At 31.0% G+C, this 22,311-nt stretch overlaps 1 protein-coding gene across 2 annotated transcripts in view; it reads left to right on the top strand.

The window, feature by feature from the left end:
• Nucleotides 1-1,466: 1,466 nt before the first annotated feature.
• Nucleotides 1,467-22,311, top strand: part of LOC123718477 (anion exchange protein 2) — a 39,061-nt gene continuing 18,216 nt past the window's right edge. Inside the window, exons 1-3 of one of the 2 annotated variants that reach the window (XM_045675009.1) lie at nucleotides 1,467-1,597; nucleotides 19,433-19,586; nucleotides 20,079-20,149. In XM_045675009.1, coding sequence (XP_045530965.1) covers nucleotides 1,550-1,597; nucleotides 19,433-19,586; nucleotides 20,079-20,149 — 273 coding nt within the window. In that variant the 5' untranslated portion in view covers nucleotides 1,467-1,549. The remainder of the gene's footprint in view (nucleotides 1,598-19,432; nucleotides 19,587-20,078; nucleotides 20,150-22,311) is intronic. The other variant, XM_045675010.1, reaches the window with a different exon arrangement.

Genomic DNA, 22,311 nt, shown 5'->3' with positions numbered 1-22,311 from the left:
TGACTAATATCTCTTAAAAGTCTTAGTTTTTCTTAGTTACTTATTGCCTGGTTGACCTCGGCAAGATGCTTTAGATAAATACATTCAACACATTATTTTGCTATTGTAATGAAAAATTAACTGTCAATTTTGTGTGTATCATTGAAATAAGATCGCCGAGATAAATGTAATTGACTACTGAGGCAAAGTCCTCGTTTAAAATGAACACACTGACTGATGACAATGTTCACTTAGAAAAATTAATAAGCGCCTAGCACTTTAATATGACCCTTTATTAGAATTTAAGTGAAGCGACAAAAGGGAATTGGTAACAAATTGACGTCAATAAAAAAATATATACGACACCGATGCCATGGCAGAAGAGAGGGTGAAACAAAGGAGAACACATTCGCTTTCAGGCAGGCATTTTTTTAATCATTCATTTAATGTTCGTTACAAATCAAACCATGAAAACCTCTATAGATTATAATATTAAACCGCATTACAGAAAGAATAGGTAAGATGTATTTATGTGGAATATGAAAACATATGTTTAATATATTGTGAAGACATCACCGGAAGGTCAAAGGAACAAAGATTTTTGTACATAACACTGTATTCTTTAGTTATGTAAATCAGATACATGTCTTCGCTTAGTAATATTGTAATTGCAAACTACACAATGTGCTTGATAAATATCTGTTTCCCAGACGTTTATATTTTAAAATTAGATTTGAGAAAATTCCAATTGTGTTCTTCACAATGTAAAGTTTGACTTGAAAAATAGATGTTTAAAAAAATATTTGGAACTTACAGATTTATTTATATATACATTCTAAATGTAATAATAATTACGCAATTTCCTTCCAAAAACAAAAGATCATGGTACGGGTAGACATTAATTAGGTTTATCAAATTGAATGCAAAACGATTTACGTTTTAAGTGATTTTAAAAGCCGAAACTAATTATTACCGAAGCCATTGTTTACCGGGAATCGAACCCAGAAGGGCTTACGCACGTGAGTTAAATAACCATCGTGGAAGCTGTATAGTGTATATCAGAGACTTAAAAAAAATCATTTCTACTAAGTTAAAATCTGTATTATTATAATAAAGTAAGATTTTTATGAGTTTAACGAGTAAACATAAAAACCGTTGGACCGACTTCAAAAATGTTCACCATTGGAATGATACTTTAGACAAATATATAACTTATTAAAAAAACATGTCCAGCCAAGACTGGCCGTTATTAAAGGTTAAATATAGATAATTGAAAAAATATTAATCTAATGTAAAATAAATTATTTGATGACACAATGAACGAAGAAATGAATTTCGTTTAGTTTCCAATTTTTTTAAATAACATGACTGTTGACATGTGTAAAATGTCAGGTATATTTTAATTATAGCTAATCAAGGCATTGTTTATTGTTGACAGGTAAGTGCAGGGCTGAACAAGGTTGCGTCGGCGTCGTATACGACGGATCGCCGCGGCCACGCCGGTAAAATAAACGTTCAGTCAGACCTGCGTCGCCATTTAATGAAATCGTATCTGTAACAGTTCGCCGACATGAATAGTGGTCGCCGAAAACTGTCGTTCCTTGGCTTCGCACCGCAGGTGAGTTTTGATTTTACGAAGTGCTTCAAACATCTAGATACGTATTTTAATACCCTCATTAAAATTGTAATGTAACTCGTATCAACTATAACATTTTCATATTACAACCGTTTCATTTTATTTTTAAAATTTAGTAAATATTTTTTTGATATGTCTATAGAGTAAAATTAAATAAACGCATTATTTTTTTATTATAATTTTAATAAAGTATCCAAATTTTAAATGGCTAGAGAAGACAATTGCTTATGAATTTTAAAACATTTTTTTTATTCGTTATATAAGCTAATTTATATATAATTAAATCATAAAAAATTTAAAAGTAAATCGTTGTAAAATGATAAAACTATATTTAACCTGTTAGCCTTATTCGACAATAACCCTCTAGGCTGTTATTCTCAATTAAAAATCAAGACAAGTGACAAACATTTTCCTTTAGCGATTAGTAATTTACACGTATTAGTACGGTTTTTGTTTATCCTCGATAACGTGTTGACTTGCATAATGTTATAAAAGGCCTATGTTAAGGTGAGCATATTTTAGCCAATGACACTCTGCCTTGTCCCTGAATCTGACTTGAGTTGTATTCCGAATTTCAATTTGTAAAGGAAGTATTATTTTATGTAATAAATATTTATGGAAGCAAGAATTAGTATTTGTAACTAAAACTAATGTAATTAGGGTACAGTTTTTTTGAGAATTTAAGACGTAAATGCAATATATAAGGTAATAAGGACTAAATAAGAACGATTTTAGACGTTTACACTTAAAATAATCAAATTGAAGCACATTTTTCAAATTATGATGCTCGTACTGGGTAATAAATTTATGTTTAGTTTTTGGTGTTATAAGTGAATTACACAACTCCAGAAAACATATAACATAAAAAACAAACTCGCAGAACGTGTACCACTAGCTAAAGAGGCAATTAAGATCTTTAGCCATTGAGACTGAATATAATATTAAAAATTAAAATAGTAAATTCAAAACGTCCATAGTCCTAGCTACATCTATTACATTTCCCACCCTGGGTTTAGGGCGAGACAGCTTAGCTAGAAATCACATGTATAAAAGCCTGGACTATTTTAAGAATGTAGTCACAACAAAACGTTACGACAGTGACAGGAACAATACGGTTGGTTATAGGTTTAATTTCCTTCATTCCATTCATTTTGCGACAGTTTTACATCGTCCAGTCCAGCTTTGAAGCCTCACAGACCGGTGACTTCTCGGAGTGACATTTCGACGATTTGTGGTAGTTGAGTGGCTACTCCCTCTCCCATCCCAACAACATATATTTCTTCACATTACCGTGTTTTTTTTAATTTCTCTGTTATTGCTCTATATTATTTATTTCTACTTTCGAGTAGCTCATTAATGGGCATTATTGCTATTTATAGGAACCACGAGAATCGTTGTAAAGAATACGGAGAAATCATTAAGCAGATTTTCATCTAAATAAAGCAAAAAAATATTTTTTGCATTTTATCTAGGATTAATACAAGTTATGTGACGGGCTAAATGCTGTTTTGATATCCCAATAATTTCTAACGATTTTTACACTAATATTAAAGTATTAGTATTAAATTATTAAAGTAATAAAATATTAAAGAGGAAATGTTTTGATAATGTCTTTGTTTTCATGGCTCCAAATCTACTCGACCGATCAGAAAAGTTCTTTCACCATTACAATCCTACATTGTCCCTGATAATCATAGGTTAATGGATATTTCCAAAAAGTTACGTTTTAAAAACATTGATCCGTAACCAAAGGTATGAAAAAATCTACTAAACAAAGGGTAAAGCTTTCGCTGCGGAAGCAAAGACAACAGAGAAAAGTAATGTATTACATTTTTATAGAAAACAATATCTACAAAAAAGTATATCTATCACATATTTAATAAAATTAATCTCCAGCAGCAAAGCCAGGACTGAACGCAAGTATCGTATGTGTATTCTTTGATTATCTAAAAAAAAGACAATTTTATTTACTAATATTCACACAAATTAAAAAACAAATTTACGACACTCTTTTCCGTTTGAGTTTGCTACTCCTCTCATATTGTGAGATGAGATAACATCTAGTTTTTATGGACGATATGAAAATGAGTTATCCCTATTTAACGAGGAGTGGTTTTCAATGATGTCTGAAATTCAAAGCAATCCAACCTAAAGACCTTATAGTCATATGCAGATAAACCAGTAGATCCGAAAACAATTTTCAAAAAACTTTGGGAACTACCGCTAACTAAAAATACTATGATAGATGCTAATCTATCGTAGTATTTTTACAAACGGGATTTTTACGGTAGGAACCCGGGATCATTAAAGCAGTGAACACTTGACCGAACGGAGTTACGGAGGTAGTTTTATAAGTATCTAATCAAAGGCAATTATTTATAAATAGCTCCTATTGAAACAATAGCCGATGTATTGATACTATTTATAGGAACTATAGTGAACCTAATGCTTTAAACGATTCTTTAGACAATCGCTCGGTATGTTTTCAAACTTGATTCCCGGAATCATATGATCATTTTGGGAAATACAACAAATAAATATTTTTGTTTTGCGCCTGTTCAATTAATTGACATTACAAATTTATGCCTTTATATTGGTTAAGTACGCGTTACGACTAAAATATTTTTTCTGGGCACAAACTTTTATAAAAAAAATCAAGTCTTTCTTGTTATTGGGACTGGACCATATGTATATTTTTACCACTTTATGACGAACTTTATGATCATTATATTAATGATTAATTATTTTACTTACATTTTATATAGTATTTTTTGTCTATTATTTTCGTAATTATTGTTATTCACGGCCACCTAAAAATAATATTCGTATCTAAGAAAAACAAACTTGAATTGTATAGCTCCATCTTTGAGTTCAGAAAAAATATACAAGCATCATATTTCAACGGCAAAAATACTCAATATTTTTTAATTAAATTTTTTGTAAACTATGTAATGAAAAAGTAATTGGTTTTCCTTTAAAATCAATGTAGATAATATGTCTCTCAGGTCGTGACTTATATCTAAGGTCGTCAAGTGAGTATAGCTACTTCGTAGTGCCCGTGGCCATGACTGTTTTGTGTTAACTTTTGAATACTGGTTACGGCCTGATTTCCGTTTATCGAATTTTGTTATAAAATAATATTTAAATTGTCTCCATTGGACGCATGTATCCTTACTTTTCCTCATAAGAGTTTTGAGTACTTCTCTATGCTTTGGGTAGAATTATATCCAACGCCGTCGGAATTTGGTTCTTAGGCACGGTTTTCTCACGAATTTTTCAGTAACCTTACGAGTACGTAGTGTGTAAAGCGCATATAGAAAATGTCCATCAGTGCACATCTGCAATTCGTACAACCTTAGAGTCGATAATTGCATGATAGACCATTAATACTGCCATACCATATGACACATGGATACTAATTATACATTATTTAAGTTGTATAGGTATTAAGGTGGTAAATAAACTATGTCAAGTAATAACGTTAAGTACGGAATCAGAATTATATACAGTGTAAACTCTTTATAACGGCCTTCGTTGTAACGAAAAACACTCTATACCGTAAAAATTAGGTTAATTTGTTTGGTTTAACACGAATACCATACATTAATTCACTCTTTATAACGCAACAGCCCAACATTTTATAATAAGTGAAATTAGCGATTTGGATCGATATTTATACAGAATTTGTACAAAAGTTATTTAGTAACAGTATCAATTAAAAAAGTCCGTGACCTGGACACGCCATATATGATACTTCAAAATTACGAACTTATCAGCGAATTTTAATACATATGTATATATTTACATACGAGCCCTTTGAGATAACTCTGTCCCTCTGTTTACTGTATGTATTTTGTATAACCGCTAGTTTCCTTTAAGATTTTACTCATGACCTTACCACGTTCAAGTTATGTAAACCGACAACTGATGATGTAAACATTTCTATTTATTTTAAGCTTAGGATTGATTTACAATTTGGCAACTATTGGAGACATCAACAATTTTTTTAGTTGAAAATCTGTTTGTGTGCTGAGCACAGTATATATATATATATATATATATATATATATATATATATATATATATATATATATATATATAACGTGCGGTGGTTTGAATTGAGAAGTTAAAGGTTGAATATGATACCCAAAAGGCCTCTAGTTTAATAACAACGTAATATTTATGTATGTATATTAGGGCCTTTTCCCGAAGAGAACACACCTACGTCACCATCTCAACTTGCTAAGGTCTGTCTCTTATGGGTCGTCTGTTATGACTGCTTTAGTATATATATATATGTTATATTATTCTTTATGACGACGATTATAATGTAGATTTTTTTTGTATTGGATTTAACTTCTTTAAGAGAATTTGAGATTTGAGTGAGTAGTGTAGTCTTGCTTCCAGATTTGGGTCAAATAGTAAATGTAAATCTTTCTTCTTTAATATTGACGTTTATAAGTGTAGACATGATCAAATAAATTTTAATTTTGATTTATTAATACTTCAATTTTCAAAATGGAACAGCAGAAATAAATTAATTAATATTAATTGTTTGTATTCGAAAAGAGAACTTAAATATTATACAATTCGAAGTAGCTTATGTAAAAAGAAAGTTTATATAGCTACTTTTACAACACTAAATCATTTTTTCTCATTAACAATTTATTTATTAACATAATTTTGAATACAGTTGTGACCTGTCGAAAGTTTTGGAAGTTTTGTAAATAATTGGATTTAGGGATTCCTACGAAATAAACTTGAAAATACACGAACATAAATTAGATGTACTTTCTTATAAATGGCATTCGTTCATGTGTTCTTTCGACATCGTCACTAAAAACGTTTAGTTAAATTAAATTAATTCCAAAAACCTTTAAACTCAATTAGCCCTTACCATGAATAAATTATAAAACATATTGATATCTTTTTTGCGTGCGTACTCTAATGTATAAAAATAAAGGAATGGAAATCGAACCGTCAAGGTTACAAAGAGAAATTTAAATCGACTAACAATAAAGAAGTTAATTTTCCACTCACTAATTAATAAAACACCGACATGAATTCGTAAACTAATTTATGCTTTTATCATTGAAGGCAAAAGTACTAAACCCACTTCCCTGCTGTAATAAAAGTAATCCGTGCGGTACTTTTTGCGAGCGTTTGACACACTTGTCACACTGGTCATACAACATTTGTACGAAGTCTTATCATAATCCTCAGCTGTTAAATTTAATGACAGATTTGTTCTTATGTGATGCGCTTATCTCATTTGATGTCTGATATTTTAATAAGAAAATTTGTCTAGATATTATATTTGTCATAAACCTTGACGATGAAAACCAAATGAAATTATAGAAAATATTGTGATAATATATTTTTTTTTGCTCAATATTTTACTCAAAAACCGAGTTCTATATACATAATACCAAGCATCAAGTGGAAGATTAAAGTGTTAAAGTGCTTGTGACTGTAGTCAAATATGAATGACTACATCCCTGTAGTCTCTCTGTAGTATTGGATAAAGAGCTTTAAACAGTGTATCGTAAAGACAACTATCTCTAGGCCTCTAGAACGCAACGTGTGTATTCGTTAAAATACAATAAATTTTTGATTTAAAAAACGTGATTGAGTTAGATTTCAGTTTCTGTCGTGAGTGCGTACTTTGCACATTTTTGTGATTCTTATTGAATGTTTTGAGGTACGTGCTTGTACGTAAATGTGAATCAACGTAAATATTTAACAGAATAATATAAGCCTTAAATGCCTATTGGATGTTTTGTCACACACTTGTCATGTTTAAATTAAGCGTAAGAAGTCTCAAATAGTTTGCTTTGCCTAATGTAGGCTTCGCCTGTGCAGCTGTTATAACCTATTTCACTTTCATACAATTACGGCTTTTGTAAATACTGTCGAAATGTTAATGCAAAACGTAAGGACGTTTTAAGGAAAAAGCTCTTGCACTTCTGGCTCCTTCTCCCACTTTCTTATGTCCGGTAAACAACAGTAACACGCTAGTAGGAGACAATATGTATTCTATATTATTTTTACGTAACGTTAAAATGTTTTGAACAAAAAATATTTGTTAGGAGCCGATTATCTACTGCGTCTGGCGTGATAATAGTTCAATTTCATGCTCATATAAATAACAAGGTCTCTTTGAATTTGTTTGAAGAAATTGTTATTTGCATATAACTGGTTGCAAACTATTACTTCTAATCATTTAAAGTACATTAGAAATTTGTACACACGTAAGTTTATTTTGATACGATAAACTAATTTAAATAAATGTATACATTCGTAGTGTTACCATGTGAGAGGATTGACCTTTGGATCGGTTTCTCCGAGCCCACCAGAGTGGGATAACAAATTAATCTGCGCTCTAACTGGAAATCGAACGCAACACGTTTCTTACGTTTTTATAGCGTTGTAATTTCGACGGTAATATAAACCAAAAACATTGATATAATATAGATTATATTACGCGCATCATTATTTAGCAATTGAAAATTGGAATCAGGCTAGAGCTGATCTTCTATGAAAGAGATAATTTGAGACACTTGGAGATTTAATTTACTGGTTATGGTGCCATATAACGCTTTAAAGTCGAATGAATAACGTGATTATTGCCGACTCATTTTTGTTAGAAAATGTTTTGCAATTCTCTGCGTTATCAATGGATTGATTGCAGGCACTTGTAGACTGCGGGAGCCACTTGTTGTTAGCTTGTTGCTTGTGCATGCTTTGCTATTTACATAGAATATTATTTTCATTATACTAAGCGGTAAGATTTAGTTCCGAATGTCACTTTCCAAATTAGTTATGATTTGTGGCTTGCGACCCGTTTCATGTTTGCTAGCCATAAAGTCATTACAATTTGTGAATACAAGAAAAATCATTTATCCGTTATGAAAAAGTGTATTGGTCATCATAGTGTATATAATTTTACACACAGATACACAATATTTATTAAGAATAATTCGTTTAAATATAAAACTTCTTATATGAATAATAATAATAACCCATAGCAGTAGCAACTTCATAGTAATCAATGTCACACATAACTTATTTATGTTAAAACATCTTAACTTATTATAACAAAATCTATAAAATTTGTAACAATGAAATACAAACGTTGTAATTGGCACGCGTTTTTATGAGTTTGACATTCAAATGTACAATTTTTTTAATGTAAATAAAGTAGAGTAAATATCAGTAATGGAAATACAATATTTGCTATGGTTAATTCACTCTGTGCAATTTGCCCTAGGCTAAATCCTGTGTTTGTATTTTTGTCGAATTGCATAAAATATAGCTTGCAGTGTTTTACCTAAAATGCGCAAATGTAAGCTAATTATTTGAACTATTTCTATTTACATTAAGCTAATTGGTAAATTACATATTAAATATTTTTACAGCTGTTATCGGCAAATAGTGATTGGGACTGGCTCCCGCACAGCACGGTCCATTCTGAATAATATTATATTAGCACAAATTGCACTTGAAATTTGATATGAAATTGTATCATTTTCATATTTATTAAGTTACAAAACCAAAGTTAATGGGGTAGGTATAATAAATTTCTAAGTCCCATTGCATGATATTTTAACGATAGGGAAGGGAATCCTACCAATCTGCTATTATTTTGGCCAAAAATCGAACCTAGGCGCGTTACTTTATTTGACCTGCTTATATTACCTGTCATAAATTGTAATTGCATATTTAGGTGAGAATGTAATACAAAATACAAAACGTTAGAATTTTTCGATTTATTTTGACTTGGTAAAATGGATATGTTGTGTCTTTAGTCAATCGTAAAATTGAATTCTTCAGACCAATAACAAAACTACCTGTATTGGTCTGAGATTTGTTGATAATGAAAACATTACTAGGTCTTCTGATTAGACAGCGTAAAGGCTCACGTAGAATGCATTGGCGATTTACGAACAAGATAGAATAGTTTGAGAAAGAAATCCTATTGAAAGATTTAATTTGTATTTATTTATTATTCGTAACTAACCTTCCTTGAAATTTTTCCTGAAGGTACGGCCTTTTAGATCAAAATAATAATGACTACAAAATCCCATTCAAGTGTCATTTATGGATTAAGAACGAAGATTAATTATGATTTGTGGCTTGCGACCCGTTTCATGTTTGCTAGCCATAAAGTTATTACAATTTGTGAATACAAGAAAAATCTTTTTTCCGTTATGAAAAAGTGTATTTATCTTGTATGTCTTCCTAAGCAAAAGTTGTAAAGAAAGCTAAATTTAATTCTCAAAAACTTCTGTATGTCCTGTAAAAATGTAAACGATTCTTAAATGCACTAAAGCGTATTAAATATAACACTCTTTACTTGTATTGATTGAACTTGTATTACCAAGACTGTAATTGATTTTAATTTTTATTTATTCATAAATAACATAAGGAGTTGAAGTTCCTATGAGATTAAAGTTTAGAAGCCAGATATCCTATCTATATGACTCCAGTTCTTTAAAGAGTTCAAATATGGTTTTGGAGCATAACAATTTCTCAAAACAAATTGTATATTTTTCCGTAACGAGACTGTAATCGGTCATACCATTAAATCGAAATCCTCCTCTAGTTATTGAAAGTCGCGCGCTCGAGGAACTTTTACAAACTAAAGCTCTTCTCACTAAAGACTTATTTCTTCAAACATCTCTTTGATATTTTGATTTCGAATCAATCAGAACTAAGTATTTCAATGCTCTCATGAAATCTGCACTTATAAGACTCCTGTACATATTTTCTACGAACATAAGTTTTTTTTTAATATCGCGTTTATTAAAAGACGAACAAAAATTGTATAATTATTATTTATTTTTTTCATTATTCTATGGACTTACTAAAGCAACTGTGCTTTAGTACCGGCGTTGACGCAAATCGAACTGTATAATTCATGCCTGTTAATAAATCATCGCATAAGAGCGCTATTAACAAGTGTGTTGCTTTATTAATTTCAATTGTCATGTATTGTCTGTACATAATTGCCATGATGCCAATTTTCGAATTGCGTTCAGTGATATCACAATATTTTTATTCTGAAAGACCTTTTGAAGGCAAGTCTCTTTCTTTGTGAAGAAGTGTCTTTCTTAAGAAGTTACGAGACACGAACAGAAGTTTTTTAGAATGTCAATTATTATATAAACTATTTTCTATTGGTGATACGATGGTAATGCACACTTTAAGACATTCAGCAACCCGATGCTGGATCAGCTTGTTTATAACAATCGGAACGTAATTAGGTCGGTCGGAAGCGGTGAAGTGGTTTTCCAATGGCCGACACTGAAGGATAACGAGCTTTAAATATAATTACCATAGTATATAATTCATCGTAATATATTAATGCACTGATTATGTAAGTAATACAATGAGTCTAAATTCGATCACTAGTTTGGAGCCTGTTCGACAACACGCCCGGGTCGAGAAGAAAACAAAAGACGAAACGTTGGGTTCGATTGTGATTTGACAGATGGACGTAACACCACCGCGTGTCTATACAACTTTACTGCTAATCAAAATCGTACGCACCGCACAATCTGTTTGTCTTTTATTACTCACTGGATAAACAGCCAAGAAACTAAATAGGTTTCTCTTTTGAATTATGTTAACTGAGTTTAATTATTTTCAGTCTCATCTGTTACTTGCGAAATTCTAGCTGTCAGTAGAGGTATTCCCGAACCGATATGAAACATGAATTTTAGGGTAATCTCACTTTACACCACAAGTTTTAAATTATTAATAATTAAATTAATCTTTTTGTTATTTTTAGTTTAACATGAATTTATTTACATTAAGCCAGTAAACTGTACTTGAGATAGGATTGTTTACATAATCCAGAGTCCATCCAGAGTTGGAACTAAAAAAGACTAAGACTGGAGTATAAATCCTTGCGGGACGCAGATTTATACCACGGATTCTGAAGAAGTGACTCTGTTGACAATCACTTTTTGGGTCCTGTCCTTTAAGTGCGAGTCCGTCAATATTTCATGGTAGGTACAAAATATATAATCAAAGGCCTTATAGTTCTAGGTTTATTTCAACATCAACATCTGAATGAGATAGACAGACAGAGAAACAGTAATTATTTAATGTTATATTACTATAATACTTATAATTACTGCAAAGCGATAGATCTATAAAAATTACATCTAACTCGGAGCTTATATATCATAACTAATCGTAAATTAACAACAGTTATACCCCAGAGATATATAAATGCTGTAAGTTAAATAGTTTAAACGCTTCAATATATATATATACATATTGAAGCTACTAAGAATATGTTCTTTTTGGGTGAAAGTTTCGTGGGTGAAGAGTTTTGAGCCTAGGTCAGGATTTGTGAAAATCTCTTTAAATCAAGAAAGGTGGAGGTCTACTGCGTTCTGCGAAGTCTTAATAGTCAGTGTCATTTAACTTTTTTGTCCGTTTTCTTGTTTATTATTTTCTAAATAGCTTTTATCTTAGAGATATTTATTTAATTATGCCTTAGCAATTGTTCCTTAAACACATTGCCTTGCACCGTTACTAAACCGCTATTATACAACGAAATATGACTAAAACAACTATATACATTGAAAAATTGGATTAAATTAACAATAATAAACTACTGGTACTACGATTTAACACAAAATTCCGTTTATTAACCTTATAGGTTCTTGTAAGTGTTGTTGGAATAAATATGAACTCAAATGCACTAAAACGCAACGCGTTTGCATTTAACTTACGCTAAACACGGCTACCGTAAAGCACTCGTTACGTCGACTTATACAAATGATGTAATAAAAAAGCATTTATATGCGTTAAAGCTTGAATTGACGCCGACGACTTTTCTTAAAAAAAATTACTTCAATCCAAACAATTATTTAAATAATGCAGAGAAATGATTGCAGAAATATGATTTTCCTTTATTATTGAAAATATAGCCTTTAAAATCTACTAAGTTAATATAGATTAACTATATATATAGAATAAGATTAACAATACAAAATTAATCATAACTTTTGAGACTGAAACGTTAGTAGTCTTATACACACATATAGATGACATAGAGGAGCGAGGAGCTGGGCGGCCTCAACATTCACATGGCGTAGAAGCCTCTGTCGGTGGGCCTTGGCAATGAAATAAGACTCTTTTTGATAGAAATATAATACTACTCATATGTATAACTCATAACTTAATAATGATAAGTACCGCCTTTTAATAATAATCATTGCATACGTGTTTACAGGCGTGATATGTTATAGGGACTGGTGCGACGCCATTTTGCCTTGGAAAGCAAGGCGGGTTTTACTCACTTTGGCGGGTAATTGCAATTATGAATGTTTAATTTGATATTTTACAGCCAAAGCTCACCTAATGTTAGGTGATACCCTTGGACACTCTCAATGCCAGAGGGCTTGCGAGTGCGGTACTGGCATTTTAAGAATTGGTACATTATTTTCTTGAAGGACCCTAAGTGGAATTCGTTAGGAAATACTTCTGTGCGCAACTGGTTCCACATAGTAGTGGTGCGCGGCAAAAGCTGCCTTTAAAAAAGCTCATTTGTGGAACGACGGAAGTAGATTATACTACTATGAAATAGCAGTAATAGATATAGTTTCTAAAAACTTATACAAATCCTATTTATACGTAAAATACTCCTAGAATCTAGTTGAAGGTGGTCTAGACATATGAGTTTATATGTAATGCATTTGCTCTACTTACAAAGGTTATTGAATAGTTCTATTAAACGCACTTAAAGTAAATTAAGGTACATATACCTGCACCTGCATTCTACAAGGGCAATAATTTATATTTTTTCCATATATAAACGTTGTGTTTTGTAAACAAAGTTTTTCGTAGAATTAATAAAAAATATTAATATAGCCTTAATGTAACAGAGAACCAGGTACAAAATTTAGTCAGTACGATACATTTATTTAAATGAAACTAAACGGCAAGTTTATTTTGATAATAACTGTTACTGTACTGTACTGTTAACATTGTGTACTAGAACTTATTAAGTTTTAATTAATCAATTAAAAAAATAGGATATATTGACTCAAAGAACTATTTAAGACTAATGTAACGAAGTCTTAAATATAAATCTCGTAATAAGTGTACAGATTTCATCTGCACAAACTGTCTTATGCCTACATTTGTCACAATCTAGTAAAGTGTTCGAATGAATTAAACTTATACAATGCGAAATTATTCGGTAAATAAATATGAGACACACAATGTTTTTGCTTGCTTACGATGTAAGAAAACTGTTATTAAAACCGATTACGTCATTAAATATTTACGAAAAATAATTTAATTATTTTTAAATAATAACAAAAGAAAGTATTGACCTGACCGATTTGGAACAGAAATTTTGAAAGATATATTCAGCCCTCCTAAAAATTAAATAGTACAACAACTAGATAAATCCAAATTATGTTTTGAAAATATATTTTTTTTGAGATAAGGTTCTTTATACATATAATTACATACATATGTATATTTATAGCAGTTCGACTGAAGGACCTTCAAGAAAAGAGCGTACCGATTCTTGAAAGGCTGGCAACGCACTTGCGAGCCTTCTAGCAATGTTAGTGTCCATGGGCAGGGTGGTCTCACTTAACATCAGGTGAGCCTGCCCTTTTCCCTCCTATTACATAAAAAAAGTTCTAAGTATGAAGTTAAAATTGCAGTGACAGAAGAATCTACATAAATTAGTCTTATTTATTTATCAACACTTCTTTGCATGTACAGAAATATACAGACAAAATCTGTTATAACGACATCGAAGGGACTAATTATACGAGTATTTGGTCTTAAAAGCCGATAGTCGTAACAGTCGATGACGTTGTTATTAAGTAACTAATACAATAGAATTCAGCCGGGACCTTTGATTTTGGTCAATATAAACGGTTTTGATTGTAATACAATTGACATAATTAATAGAAAAAGAGGTCAAGTGGCGGCTTTGTCGCTTTCAAGCGATCTCTTACAAAAAAACATTGTGAGATTTTTTTTAAATTAAATAAGGTAAGGTAAGCAAGAAGCGCAAAAATACATAACACATATAGTTATGTAGATAAAACTAATGGAACAAATCAAACCAATTAAAACATGAAAACAGTGATTAGGACAATATTAAAAAACGTTTTATTGATAGCTATTAAATGAAAAATAAAAATAAATTCACAGTTATATTTCTAAAACATTGAATGTCTCATATTTTGTCTTGCTTTAATTACATTAACATTTATTATTTGCAATGAATATGTTTTAGATAAGTCATAAATGTGGTCTCCTTCACGGGAACTTCGTCTACTTCTTGCTTGTACTATTTTGTATTGTATTAAAAATATCCTCTTTTTTGCCTTTACTTAATATTCTTTTCACTGAGGCCATGGTCCAATAATTTTGTTTATTGAATCCTGATTTTTATATATGTAAATTTTCTATGTAAGAGTACCTTATTATGTTTTCGGATTTAAGCATGTATTTCCCGGTTCGGCCCACGTATTTTATCACTACAAAGGTTTTATATTTAAGCTGAAATGTCTCTTTCAGATAGGCGAAATCTTTATAGATTTTCCTTATATTATATTTCACCAATATCACTTCACATATCAAAAACTAAATTACCCTTTTCCTAGTCATTTGTGTCTTTAACAATATAATTTCTAATCCTAAATAAGTATCTAAATTCTCTCCCCTATCTTATATGTATTTTTAAAATAATCATTACGACGTAGGCTATAATTTTTGAACAATTGGTTCTTACTGCGAAAGTCAATATATTGTCGCCATTGCCTTGCAAATCGAAGTCTACATAATGAACATATTTTTAATCGATATCTTCCATTATTTACAAATATTATAACTAAATAGAATTAAATACAAAACTAGTATGACTTCCAAAAGCGTTGGCAATTTCACAATTAAACTATAAATATAGATATACATTAATAGATGCCTTAAAAAGCATCCATTGATGGCCTACTGTTTCTCTATAATATTTTCCTTCGTTATGCGAGTGTTACATTGTTCGAAAAAATAATCAATTGTCGCACAGCCGTGATTAGAAAGCACGACCTTAGGGTTGAGAGTCACGCGCCAAGCCACTAGGCCAACACTCGATCAATCAGTTAAATTGGTACAAACAAAACCAATTTTAAAATTTATTTTATCGCAACCCGCAAGCCGAACTTTATTTTAGTTTTTTAGGTACGTTGATACCTTGTGGCTCGTAAAATATTTTGTTTTAACTAAAATTAAATCAAATGCACTAGCTACTATGCAATAGCGCTTCTAATGATCGTTTCTAATAAGCAAGGAGGAAAAGATGTCGAAGAGAAATTTACACCCAAAGAGTTAGTAAGTATATAAACTAATTTAGAAGGCAAATGATCCACAATGCCTTTATATCGGGATAAAACATTAGCAAAGCATTTATTTATTGGTTCATAATGCAATATCATTTCGACGATACATTTTGCGGCAGCGTACCTAGAAATACGTTAGTTCCCCGTGGTAGTTGGAATAGACAAGCCCTCTATTTACTGCCCAGTGTAACGTTCGTGTTTCAAATGGAGCAACAGGTACCATAATAAATGTTCAGCTCATTTTAATTTAAAAATGAATGATTTTAAATACTTAGGGTAAAATATTAAATAAATATTTTAAGTAATTTTATACTCAAATGTTTTATGGTATATTATTTTATCAACATTACGTAGATTTTTTCCTACAGTGTTATACAAGTTCTATTTTATATATATATATTTTATACATGTTATATTTCCAACATTCATCAATAAACAATTAAGAAACCATTTTTTTACTGCAAATATACCATTGATTATAACAAATTATAACTTGTTTTCTTTGGGTCATTATATTTTTCCTATAACGTGATTGATATTATCCTAAAAGCTTTTTTCTTTATCATTTGTATGCTCTCTTCGATATCATTCTAAAATGTTCTACTTCACTTATTTTTATTCTTTATTAGAGGACTTACCATTAGTTTAACCTTAGGACTCTTTTTCTGATTACAACAGTTGAATTTTTGTTTTTGTTTATGCTAAATTCTCTGTTTGCTTTGTTCTTTTCATGTTTTAGTTATGGTATGTAGTTTTTGCACATACCTTATTCAGTCTAATTTTGCCGTTGCCCCCTTATTATTATAATTTTCACGAAGATTTATGACGATAAAAAACACTTACTGCATTTAATTATTTATTTTGTAATTCTATATTTTTCTATCTGTGAGATTTTAATGTATAATATATATCATGGTTGGACAAAATTATAGATTATGTTGGATTCAGTGTTAGGCCAAGATCATGTCTCTTCTCGGTTAGCTGTTGAAGATGGTCTCGTAGACTTTTAGGATCGCTAGAAATAAAAATCGAAACAATAAAAAATATAAATTCAGTTCTATCTGCATTATAAAAGTCTGTTTTGATTTAAAATGTTAATGCCACGTTTCGTCTGCCATTTGTTCTATGTGGGCAACGGTTTTTCAGGTAATGTAGAACTTTGAACATTAATGAGAATAATTATCCAAATCAAATATATATAACAGATAAATTCAATATAAAAATTAAGTGTCGTTGGTAACAACTAATCGTATTCTTCGAAAATAAATCAATTATTATGTAGCTATAGATTATCTTTTGAGGTCTATCGTTCTCATCTTTAAGTAAATTTCATAAGAATTAAATACCATTAAATTTTGTTAAATACAAGACAATCAACTGGACCAATAAAGGACATTTTTTGTTAGTGTAAATTAGAATATCTAATTGAATTTAATAAACTAGATGCAAGTGAAGCCGGATGGCGACGAGTGTTAAAATAAATTGAACGTTGTAACTGGAAAATAAATATATTGTAATAAAATTATCTGCCAATTGCAGTTTTGTGCTCCATAAAATGTTATTATTAAATTACTATATTTTAAATGGCTACTGTTTCGAACTATTCGGAAGCGGTAAGCTGTTGCGTGTTATCATTTATTTATTTATTGTCTATACAGCGTTAAACACTACATATGTAAGTATGGCAAGTAAATGAAACCACTTAAGGCAAATAGAACAGAAATTTAAAAAGTTATTGAAATAGAAATAATAAAGTAACATGAAAAGAATGACAACAAAGGGTGATGTGAATGGTATGGGTGTGAGAAAGTATGATGTAGGTTTTTTTATGAGATTACATCGTCGAACAAATTTTTATATTGGGTATATATACTTTCTGAAATAATTTATAACTGATGCCTTTTACGTCAATCAATCAAATAATTATTTTCGTAATTCTTAAATCTTCTATAATATATTATACCATTATTGAAGTACTTTTAATTGCATTAGTTATTTTTAATTAGATTATCAGTGCAATCAAAACTCATTGATTCCATTTTATTAAAACATGGCTTGGAAAGTTCAAGGGCGAACTGTAATATTTAGCTTGAAACTTTCCTTTCAAAGCTGAAGCGAGACTGAACGGATATGAGTGAAAAGTGATTTTGTAGGACTTATGATGTCCGTGAATCGACCCAGATAGACAGGTTTAACATTGTAGTCCTATTTACTGCTACTACTTATGGGTTATACATATAAATTCCGGATCAATTTGGGTGGGTGATATGTAAAAAAAATTAATATTGTAAACAGTTTATTACCCAAGCCAAACCTTCATTTTTACTTATTTGAAACCGAACGCGTCGAACGCTATAAAAAACCCTGCGGGCTCGTTTTCTATCATGACTTTAGCGACCTGCTAAAATCACGTTAATTCATCCAACCGAGAAACGGTTTAAAAAAGTTTGAAAGGTAGACATCATTAAATATATCAATATTCAAACATACAATGCGATTTACTTAGCGAAAATGGATTTTGTGTTACAAAGTATTGTCCTAAAAAAGTAACGTAAAATAATGAACTTGATAATTAAATATTTAATTCTAAATAATCACGCTCCAATTATGGCGTTTTAAACACGTTACTGATAAGTTATTCACAAATCGCACCAAAAGAAAAAGATTTGCCTGCAAGGATCAAAGTCTTAATATAAAAGTGTTTGTATGGTGATCATGTGGCGATTTATAAAAAACATGGAATGTAGAAGTTGTGATTTGTTTGGATGTTTACATCAAAAAGTTAGTACAAAAATCTTACTTAGAGCCATTCATTTGGAGTTACCGGAAACATTCTTCAGATATATAATGTATTAATTATATTTATATATCAATATATAAATATAATATCAATAGAGGACTTAATACGGCTGTTTTTATAATTTACCTAGTATTTTATTTATAGACGATTAGGATCTGGTTCTTAGTAGTGCTGGTTTAACGATATTTTCTTTTACTGCAGGAGCAATATGATTCCACAGTATAAAAAGAAAAAGATTTCAATACTTTTATATAATTGTTAGATAGGCAAAGCTCAAATATTTGCGTATTTGGGTTCCAGGTACATTTAATGTGATACAGGCATTAAAGCTTCGACTTTAATTGCATGTTTGTAGACTTGTCTCGTCGTGACATATTTGATTATATCATCGCGCGGTGTGACAAAAATGTAATTTTTGATGAACTAACATATAGTTTATTTATTCATAGAATTTGATAATTTTGATTGATATCACCCGCTCTGTGACAATAAGACATACAAGACATACAAGACAAGAATATATTGACAATATATTGTCAAGACCTATCGGAGGAGTTTGACTAAAAAATCCGTCTGGTCCCACAAAACCTTGGACATCAGTATTGTTTTTTACAAATATTTTATTTTTTTCATCAGGAAGCAGCTGAAGATGAGATCCACTTGGATGAAGAGATGGATCGCGTGCTCTGGGGAGGAGGAACCTCCATCAGAAATCTTCAAAATACCGAACCCCTTAGGGATGCCGCAGCCCCGTTGCCGCACACATTATCATATCCAAACGTTTCCATAGGTAAGTCTCATAACCTCCAACTAGTTTTAGTTAAGGGTGAAAATGATTTTTACATGAAAGCAAAATCCTTTCTCATTATGATGATTATTGAAATCTCAAAATAAAGATAATGTTTCAAATGTTTCTTCCTTATTATACATTGGTTTCACTACAGCCCAGATATCTACACCTGTTGCCTTGAACATTTATTTTATAAGCAAGTAGGTAGATAGAAGTTACTAGCGTATTGATTGTTACATTAATATTTTTTTACGCTAGCTAGACTAAATACCGTTATAGAATTATTAAATGACAAATTAATAAAAAATAGCACTTTAAACTCATATTTATTTAGTTCAAGTCCGTGTTAATATTACAGTTAAATGTGTCGTATGAAAACCAACGAGTACTAAGAATAATTGTATAAATTTAATACCTAATCAGGGAGACAGGCAGAGTGAAATTTTAACTTACAATTCCTTTTTAAAAATATTAACATTCTTATGTTTTCAGATTTTCAAAATAGTTCTGAGCTCTCCCCGGGTAGTCCACGCCATTGCAGTACTACTGTGTCTGAGGCTCAAGTAAGTACAACAAGGTATTATAGGATTTCCTCCTACGTGCTTATATTGGAAATTTAATTGCTCAGATGAATTTGTGTCCAATGAGATCGTGTCTGTTAGATGGCTGCTTCTGAGCTTACACCTACACTATATTATTCAGTAATGTATTTATGAAAGCTCATATAATAGTCACTCAAAGAATATTCAATAAAATTTGTCTGAAAAGTGATTATTGGCGTACGCTACGTAAATTGTTAGATAGTAATAAGTGGACTCGACAGAGGTTTTTCTCATACTCCAGCTAAGCGGCGGAGTTTTATATAAATTTAATTATCATAATAATTTTTTGTATATTTAAAGTATTAGTTGTAGTATTAAAGTATTATTTATAGTTATATATGTAAACAAACAGTTTTGAGTAAATAATCTAAATTAGTGTTTATATTTGTTAAAAACTTATTTTTTTAATTTAAGTGGAAATCTCGCGTTAACCAAACATTTGTTATTATTATAATTACATTGTTGAAAGTCTTACGTTGGCCTATGATCATATAATAATAATTTGTTTAAAAAGACAAATATTAATATAAGTATAAGAAGATTATTTCCCGTTCATTATCTTATAATATATGAAATTAGCGTTTTATATGGGACGAACAAAATATATACATTCGGTCAGAAATCAATAAAATCTTTGAAGACGGTTTCAACTGAGAGCAGAAGTTTTTTACCTTGCAAGAAGTTATCCAAATTTCGAAATAAACGGTAATCTGTTAAAGTAAGGTCCGGGAAGTATAGTAAATGTCTTAGACATTCGAATTGAAGCTCCTCTATTTTGGTAGCCAGAGTTGTGTATGTGTGTAGACCACTACCGCTGTCGTGAAGCAGCAGTGGCCTAGAGAGATTGACCAGTCTTGGTGTATTAGCAGCTAGCATTTCCATCATGGTTTGCAGTTGCTGACAATAGACATTCATCGTAATCGTCTGGCCAGAATTAAGAAAGCTATAGTGAACGATTCTGGCACTAGTCCATCAAACGCTCTCTTTTCGGAGTCAATTTACGCTTGGGACACGGTTTAGCTGGTTCAGCTGGGTTCAGCCATTGCAATAAGCGCTTTCGATCAACGTCGCACAGGATCAACTTTTCATCACAGGTAATGATTCGATTTATCCCTTCATTATTGTGCCGGCTGGGTAATGTAGCGCAACAGTCGAAGCGCGATTGTCGATTTGCTTCACTCAATTCGTAGACGTAGATTGCAATGGATCACAATAACCTTCAGTTCTTCGTTATCAGCTTTGGTCTCCTGCTTGTTCTGCAGGTCCTGCAGGTCACTTTTGCGACACCGCCGCCATACGCATCACTAATCCTTCGAGCCGTTTCTGCAGCACTGCTACCACGGTGGGACATGTACTCGTTCATAACGTGATATTTCATGTTTTCCATTTTATAGAGTGATGCAAAGAAAAACAAAAATTTGGGTAAATGGTGGTGATGAATGGTTTCCGAAAAACAAATGCACAAGTAAATAGCTGTAAAATTGAATTTGGAACTCCAAATCAAAGATGAGAGATTTGAGGTCTAGGTGGTCAGTACGACAAAACGGCAATTATTTATGTAAGAACCTAATACAATATTTATTTCTAGATTCAACAAAATGCAGCCTGTTCCAAGAATCAGTAATTAGTGATCTTATTAAAATATACCTTACTTTAGGTTACTTCGAGGAAGCTATAATTAATTTTCCTTTAGTTTCTAGATAGGGAAATCGGATTTTCATCTTAAGAAAATCAAGAAAATTCTTAAAACATTATTCTAGTTGTACTCAGATTTTTATTTCATGTAGGTATAGCTTTTTAGGTTAATTGCCATGTAGAAGATAAATAGTTAGGTAGGTAAAATTAGTAGTAGTACAAGATATGTATCATGTTAGAGCGTCAATGCAATGCAAATACTAAATAAACCTTAATATCTTCTGTCCAATTATTTATTTTCATTGTACTAGTTACTAGGTTACTGATTCACTTTGGATGCGGGGTCTAGTAACACAAATGACTAAAAGCATTGTTATAGTAATGTGCTTTGAATTAATATTTACTTTATTAGACTATATTTGTATAGTGAATGCAGAACTTAAGCCGCGGAGGTCGTATGAAGTACAACGCACTCATGGGTATGGAAA

Source organism: Pieris brassicae, chromosome Z, assembly GCF_905147105.1.
Source record: "Pieris brassicae chromosome Z, ilPieBrab1.1, whole genome shotgun sequence".
NCBI classification, from domain to species: Eukaryota; Metazoa; Arthropoda; class Insecta; order Lepidoptera; family Pieridae; genus Pieris; species Pieris brassicae.
The sequence above is the reverse complement of the archived record's forward strand: the minus strand, read 5'-3'. Positions and strand labels throughout refer to the sequence as shown.